Source organism: Aptenodytes forsteri, unplaced genomic scaffold (assembly GCF_000699145.1).
Source record: "Aptenodytes forsteri isolate BGI_AS27 unplaced genomic scaffold, ASM69914v1 Scaffold178, whole genome shotgun sequence".
Classification (NCBI taxonomy): Eukaryota; Metazoa; Chordata; class Aves; order Sphenisciformes; family Spheniscidae; genus Aptenodytes; species Aptenodytes forsteri.
Genome location: NW_008795136.1, coordinates 996304 through 1004387, shown reverse-complemented (window position 1 = coordinate 1004387; position 8084 = coordinate 996304). Strand labels below are relative to the sequence as shown.

Genomic DNA, 8084 nt, shown 5'->3' with positions numbered 1-8084 from the left:
TTGTCTTTCTCGGAGCATTTAGGTACACTGTGACACACAACTCCTTGCTTGCCTCCCCCATTCCCAGATCCCTTGGGAAGACATCCCTCTGCCGGTTGTCCACATGCTGAGGTGACATGGGATAGCTTCCAGGCATGAAGTAGCAGGAGGACACAGAACTGGAGACCTGCTGCCCCGTAACGACTGCTCTCCTGCTGCAGCAAACAGCCATGACCAGCAGTCCCTCCTACTTGGGACGTCCAGTTGTACCAGTCCCAAAAACAATTGCGTAGATGAGCTGGGCGCTCCAGCTTGTTTAAGCGGTGTAGGTGCTGGCACTTGGCAGTGTGAAGCAATACAGCATCACCTTTTCCCCAGATAGCTCCTGGCAGGGCAAAGCCAACATGTGCCTGGAAAGATGTTGGCTCGGGGAGGATGTGGAAGAAACGTGATGGGGAGGGAGTCATTGCACAAGGTTCCTGGGGGCGGGATGTGAAAGAGAAGAGCGAGCTTGTGGTGGTTATGAAAAGGTGAAGAGGGTGGGAACCAAGAAGAGAAGGATGGAGACAAAGAAGGAGATGAAGAGCTGTAGAGGGAAGCAGAGGTTAAATCACAGAGGACCTGGAAGGAGTTAAAGGTGACATGGAGATGCACTGGGGCAGTGCAAGCAGGAGGTGATTACAGAGGTCCGAGTGAGGCAAGGGAGAGGAAGACACTGAGAGAAGGCAGGGTCGTTTTGGCATTATTGGTTGGGAATCCCCTGCTAATGCTCTACCGTCTGTGTTTTGTCCTAGGGCACTAAATGAGAATATGGCCAATGGCATTGAAGATCTTATCGGGATCCCATTCCCGAACCACAGCAGTGAAGTCTTATGTGGTTTAAATGAGCAGCGGCATGACGGCCTCCTCTGCGATGTCATCCTCATTGTACAGGACCAGGAGTACCGGACCCATCGGTCCGTCCTTGCTGCCTGCAGCAAGTACTTCAAAAAACTCTTCACTACCGGCACTTTAACAGACCAGCCCTATGTTTACGAGATTGACTTTGTCAAGCCTGAAGCACTTTCTGCCATCCTCGAGTTTGCCTACACCTCAACCCTCACCATCACCACCTCAAATGTCAAGCACATCCTCAGCGCTGCCAAGATGCTGGAGATCCAGTGCATTATCAATGTATGCCTTGAAATCATGGAGCCCGACAGAGAGGCAGAAGAGGAAGATGACAAAGAGGACGAAGACGATGATGAAGATGAAGATGAAGATGAGGAAGAGGAGGAGGAGGAGGAAGTGGAAGATTTTGTCAATCAGGAGAACCTAACCGATGTCCAAGAAGTAAGCTGTCACCAAAGCCCTTCTAAGTCTGATCTTACCGAAGAAGCATATACAGAAGCACCTAAAGACTTTCCAAATCACTACCCAGCCAATAACTCCTCTGGACACTTGGGCGTGATACGAGACTTCTCCATCGAGTCCTTGCTAAGGGAAAACTTGTACCCTAAGGCGAACATCCCAGAAAGGAGGCCAGCTCTCTCTCCTTTCGCCCCTAGCTTCTTCCCCCATCTATGGAACGGTGATTTTAGCTCCTTCTCCCAGCTCGAGGAGCCACAAGTCGACAATGGCCCCTTGGATCTGGTGATCAAAAAGAGGAAGATCAAGGAAGAGGAGGAGAAGGAAGACCTGCCTCCGCCTCCTTTCCCTAATGACTTCTTCAAGGACATGTTTACCAACACCCCAGCAGCTCCCTTAGGGCATATTAAGGCAGAGACTGACTATAGCGCTTATCTCAATTTCCTAAGCGCTACCCAGTTCGGAGGAGTTTTTCCCCCGTGGCCCCTGGAGGAAGAGAGGAAGATAAAGCCCAAGGCGTCCCAGCAATGTCCCATCTGTAACAAAGTCATCATGGGGGCCGGGAAGCTGCCCAGGCACATGAGGACCCACACGGGAGAGAAGCCGTATATGTGCAATATCTGTGAAGTCCGCTTTACCAGGCCCAGCAATGTCCCATCTGTAACAAACACATCATGGGGGCCGGGAAGCTGCCCAGGCACATGAGGACCCACGGGAGAGAAGCCGTATATGTGCAATATCTGTGAAGTCCGCTTTACCAGTGTGCGATGAGCGGGCGGGGCGGGCGGGCGGGGGGGGGGGGGGGGGGGGGGGGGGGGTGGTTGAAGGGGCCACGTCATGACCCGTGGCTGATTCCTAAGCTACGCATCTCTTTTTCCCCCAAAAAAGTAGCAAAGCAAGCAGGGCATGATCTCTATCCCTTCAGAAAAAAAAGGAAGGGAGGGAGGGTGGAGGAAGAAAATGAACCTACTGATTTTGGTGGGTTGTGGATCACATCCACAGCTCACTGGATCCATCTGCTCGCTGGACAAAAGCTTAAATAAGTAACAGGATATTTTCAACCCCACCATAGTTCACCACAGTTAGACCAGAGGGAGCTGGAAAACAGATGGTGAAACAGCCAAGGAGGCTTCATCTCTAATGTGCTGGGAGATGCGTTGAGTTGGGAGGGTCATTTAGCTGCGGGATGTAATTAGTTTGGGTTTGCACATTTTGGCATCAGTGTAGACCACAACCAAGTTGCACATGTTTAGACATGACAGTGTCTGGGTTTTCTGAGGCTGGAGCCGTCCTAATTATTATACGTTAGTAGGGAGGTGGGTGTCGGTCTCTTTTCCCAAGTAACGAGCGATAGGACGGGAGGAAACAGCCTCACGTTGTGCCAGGGGAGGTTTAGATTGGACATGAGGAAAAACTTCTTCACCAAAAGGGTTGTCAGGCATTGGAACAGGCTGCCCAGGGAAGTGGTGGAGTCACCATCCCTGGAGGTGTTTAAAAGACGTGTAGACGTGGCGCTTAGGGACACGGCGTAGTGGTGGACTTGGTAGTGTTAGGTTAATGGTTGGACTCGGTGATCTTAAAGGTCTTTTCCAACCTAAATGATTCTGTGATTCTATGACTTATCACCCCGAACGTTGGCCGTCCAAGAGCCTGGCACCTCGACTCCCTCCATGGTCAGTGGAAAGTGATCAGCACCCTCAGAGAGGTAGATGAGGAAAGGGGATGAGCAGGGGTCATCCCTGACCACAAAGACAACCTGCGGGGCTTAGATTGGGGCACCTAACTTTTAGGTATCTCAAGTTAGGTCAGACCAGCCCCAACACGGGCTGCTCCAAGGCAGGCGTGACCGGCCAGGTCCATCCCTGGTACCAATTCCCAGCCTTTGCACCTCTCTTCACCTCAGCGGACCCCTCGATGGTAATAAATCGGAGCAGGCTACACAAATCTAATGCTACAGCTTGCAATCCTGCTCTGAAAAGCTGGGCAAATTTAGTCGGTGAGCAGAGACAAATAGATTCCTGGACCTGCTCTTGCTGGGTATAATTAATATCTAATGAGTACAATCTTTACCATAATAATAAAGCTTTCTGACAAGAGCATGGTATTTCAGCTCCTGGCTGCGTGTGAGAGAGCGAGCCCTATTAGGCTGGGGTGAGCACACCAGAGGAAAATAATATGCACAGTAGGCAAAGGCGAGCTCCTGACAATGGCCGGACACCTGGGGTGCTCCCGCATTCAGCCTGTCTTTTCTTCTCCCGTCCCTGTGATAATATTCGAGTGGAAGTTATGCAGATGATGAGGATTTGACCTGAAAATAAATTTCCATGCTCCGCTCCATTAACGCAGCAGACACCGTATTATAATGCGGGGAGCGTCGTGCCTCGGGCGGGCGTACGCAACGTGAGCCGGCTCACCCTGGTATGTGCAGGGGAAAGGCCACTGCCTGGTGCTAATTCCTGCCTGCAGGAATTTGCCTGCAGGAATTTGGATCCGGCTCCCGCTGGTGCTGCATCCTCAGGTTAGCGCTGGGTCGTCACCTCCGGACAGGGGGGCTCTGCTGGGAGGAACGGGATGGGTTCAGCCCAGTGAGTGTGGCTGCGTCCCGGGCTGGAGGCACCACCTGGCCAGCCCCATCCTGCGGTCCCCGTCGCTCTCCTGGGTGTGATGCTGCGGGTGCTAATCGCTGATGAGGAAATAGCTTGGCTTGACCCATCACCGACACCTTCCCCGTGACGGGAATAATAGAGCTGAGCCCTCCCAGAGGGCTCCCAAAGTCCTTTGCAAGCACGGGCAGCATCGTCGGCTTCGCTTGGGGAAACTGAGGCACGGAGAGATGTTGGCATCGACTCGCAGTCACTGCGAAGGTTGGTAGGAGGGTTCAGGTGGGAATTCAGGTATCCTCACCCCTAATCCAGACAGGTGAAATCAGCATCTTGGAGGTTAAAAGCTCCAAGCAGAGATGGTCTAGTGTGGCCCGTTACTAACGCAGGGTTGAACCCGACAGCTTCTACATCCCCCCAGAGCTCAACAGCTTCTAAATACAAAGCAGAGGGGTGGGAGGACTTTAGCCCAGGAAAATAATCACAGAGAGAATTGGGACGAACCCAACGGTGCAGTCTCCCATCAGCACTCACGAAAACGAAGCCGTTCGTTTGGGTCACCCCGCGCAGAGCTGAAGGCTGGAGGGGTTTTTCCCTCTTTAGCACCCTGAGCAAAGTGGAAATTTCAAAACATGGGTTGATTTTTAAATGTATTTGGAAGTATTTTGGATAGCACGCAGCCGTTTGTTTTTGTTTGGGGGTTTTTTTAGCCATTTTCAGCATTACCCTAATGTGAGAACTCTCCTTTAGGGGAAAGTGTATTTAAGCAAAGTGGAGTGATTGAGATGTAGAAAGAGATTTCTGCCGGGATTTCCTGAACGCTGCCACTTGCGTTACGTGTTTTGCTCTCAGGGGGGGAATCTCATGCTTCCCAAAAGCATCGGACTTGCACCCACGGCAGTGAGCGGTGCCTTCGCCACGGAGATGCAAGCCCAGATAGTCCCCCTTGGGCTCCCCTGGGAGTGAGGGTGCAGGGAAGCAGAGGTTCCCAAATGGGATTTCTGAATGAGTCAGTCCTTTGCGTTATTTCTCTGCTCAAGGAACGGTGGAGGAGTAAATTTACTGGGGGAAACAGAAAAAATATATTTTCCTGGTAGGGAGTCCCCCAACCTCCCCATCAGATCCCTTCCCCTTCGCATCCCAGGGCAGGGACCCCACATGCACCTGGATCTGCCACTGCCGACTCCCAGGGACATCTGATCGCAGGAAGCAGGACTTCATTTAATAGCTCATTAATTTTTTCCTTAAACAAAGGCTGCTCAGCTTCTAGTCTGCTGTATTACCCTGCTAAAACACTGGAGAAAACTGCAAATATTTCAGCTTTTCCACCAAGACAACCCCGGAGTGCTCAAGGAGAAACTGTTCCAGCCAGAAAGGTTAACATTATTTGTTCCTATTATTTGTGTTGTGACAGCTCGCAGAGCCCTAATCGCTCTCCTAATGCAATTGCATTAAGGTTATTCACACACACGGAGCGCGGTTCTCCTTCGGAGAGCCTGCGAGCTGAGCTCCCATCTCGCAAAACCTGTGTTTCCTCCCCTGGGTGCTTCACCGTAGCTGGAGCATCTCGCCCCCCGTCGTCCCCCCCCCCAGCCTCTGAACTTCTCCAGGTAGAACCATAAAACCTCTCTTCCATCCCACAGAGATGCTGCCGGGGCAGGGAGGATTGAGTTTCTCCCCGTCTGCTGCCGGGGATTGGTAATAGCCTGAAAAAAGCTTTGCCTGTATTTACATTATACAGTCCTGGCACGCTGCATGTTTATTAGGCAAAGCGATCCTGCTAGGTTAAACATTACATGTATAGGTTTAAATTATATTATAGGTGGGGCTGGTAGCTCTGCTTTTTATTAACATTTCCCAACACTTCGCATTACGAGCCCCTGCGTTCGTCTGCTTACGACTTCGCCGCGCATTATCCGTTTGGGATGAAATTTTCCACGCTGCTTTGTCTGCTGCTGAGAGCTGAGATTTCAGCCCTTTCGGGGGAAATGCGCCCTTGTTAAAGTCTTGGGATAACAGCATCTTTGACAATTTCAGAATGGGAAGTTGGGATCTGGCCCTGGGCTTGGCATGCGGGCCGAGAGATGCTTTTTTTTCCTGTCTCCCTCAAAATCTGCATGAGTTGTAAACCTCACGTGAGCTCGTTGCAACCTGCGTACAGGCAGGGAGCTTTTCCACTGCCTGCGCTGTCGATGCAGGACCAGGCTGGGACTGGTTGCCCGAAGGCAATAAAGCATCGTCTGGTGAAGAAGTGACTCTCCTGCTAGGGATACTTCTCTGCATCCTTGATCCTGAGGGACTGGTTTGCAGGGATGCCCATCCCAGGGCTGCGCTCCCCGCGGCGTGGCCGACACCGGCGTGCTGCCAGTCACGTCGCTGAAAACTACTTCACGTGGGCAGGGTGGCAGAAATTAGTGCAAAGGCAGCACCTTGCAAGTTTTGAGGGCTTGACCTGCCAGCATAAGCTGATTTTTGGGGTGGTTTTTGCTTTTTTGCACGCTCACATATTTTATATATAATGATGACATGACTCCATGTATTCTGCATATCCGTAGTCACATTGCTAACGTCTTGGAGGGGTCATACGGAAAGCATTTTGGAAAACAATATGAATTCTCCCACCTTGCTGTTTATTTAGTTGAACTCCGCTGGTGCAACCTAGGCAGCGCGCTTGGCTCGGTTCAGCTACGATCAGCTTCGCTTTTTATAATCGTATGCCTTAGCTGTGATTTTTGTAGACTGCAGAAGGAAACACTTCTTATTTATTGGGAAAAAAAATAGTGATTGGACTGCCAGTTTGGGAAAATATTCTTGCAGCTTTTAGATATTCCCCTTAAAAAAACCCAAATCTATATTTGTACATAACTGCTATTGGGATGGGTATTATGCTGTCCCATGGCTGTATTTAAAAACCTTCTCCAAAACGTGTGTGAGGCTGGATGTGCGTGTCTTGGCCTTGGAGAAGATGGCCGGGAAGGACAGCGGGTGCAGAGCGCCCCGGGGGGCTGCCTGCACCTCTGCCTGCCTCACCCTGTGCGATGCTCCCGCTTCAAACGAAAGCTCCTGAGACACCAAGCGGTCAGTGCAAGGATAAAAGGAAAGGAAAAATCAGCTCCAAGAGGGAATTTGTTTAAGCAGCATTGACCCACAAGCTCAGCTAATTTCCTTATCTGCAGGCAGGAATATAGCTGTACTTATTTAGATATTCCCATATGGTTTTTGGGTTTATTCCAGGGTTTGGTTTTTGTTTTTCCTCCAATTTAGGCTGGTTTGAACTCTCTGGGATGGGTTGCAAACTCCTGACATGGAGGGCTGGGTCTGTGCGGTGTTTAGGCGCTGTCGCCCCGGGAAGGAGAAGGTGGATGCAAACGCCAGCCTACAAAAGCATCCACACGTTGGGGCGGTGCCACGGCTGGAAGCCCCGGGATGAGCTCCCCACCTTCCCGTCACCTTTCCCTCTCCTGACCCAAGGGGCAATCCCAACCGCATCCCTTCCAGCCCACGCTGCCTGACCGAGTGCCTTTTCTTTTGCAGGCAGGACAAGCTGAAAATCCACATGCGGAAGCACACGGGGGAGCGGCCGTACCTGTGCATCCACTGCAACGCCAAATTCGTGCACAACTACGACCTGAAGAATCACATGCGCATCCATACGGGCGTCCGGCCCTACCAATGCGAGTTCTGTTACAAGAGCTTCACCCGCTCCGACCACCTCCATCGCCACATCAAACGCCAGAGCTGCCGGATCGCGCGACCCCGGCGAGGACGCAAACCGGCGGCGTGGAGGGCGGCCGGCTTGCTCTTCGCTCCCGGTGGCCCGCCGGTGGAGAAGAGCTTCGTGATGCCACCGACGTTGGAGGAGATGAGCGGCCACCTTGGCGGCGCGGCCATGTGCCTTCCCGGCCCCAGCCCCAAGCACTTTTTGAGCGGGGCCAAGACCGCCTTCAGCCTGCAGGAGCTGGAGAGCCAGTTTGAAGAAACCCAGATGAAGCTCTTCAGGCGAGCCCAGCTGGACATGGAGAGGAATGCGGGCATCTTCGCCTTCGCCCTGGGCCATAACGAAAACCTTGCTGCCCAGCCCTTCTTCCCCCTTCCCGATCCTTGGAGCACGGGCTTCAGCGGCTTTGGAGGGGTCGGCCCCGCGGGGCCCTCCCTGGC

The 8084-nt window shown here is 52.3% G+C and overlaps 1 protein-coding gene across 1 annotated transcript in view; it reads left to right on the top strand.

Moving 5' to 3' along the window:
- The first annotated feature begins 789 nt into the window (after positions 1-789).
- ZBTB7C (zinc finger and BTB domain containing 7C) overlaps positions 790-8084 on the top strand; it is an 8043-nt gene continuing 748 nt past the window's right edge. Inside the window, exons 1-2 of the mRNA XM_009278439.1 lie at positions 790-1967; positions 7461-8046. Of these exons, the coding sequence (XP_009276714.1) occupies positions 790-1967; positions 7461-8046 (1764 nt within the window). The remainder of the gene's footprint in view (positions 1968-7460; positions 8047-8084) is intronic.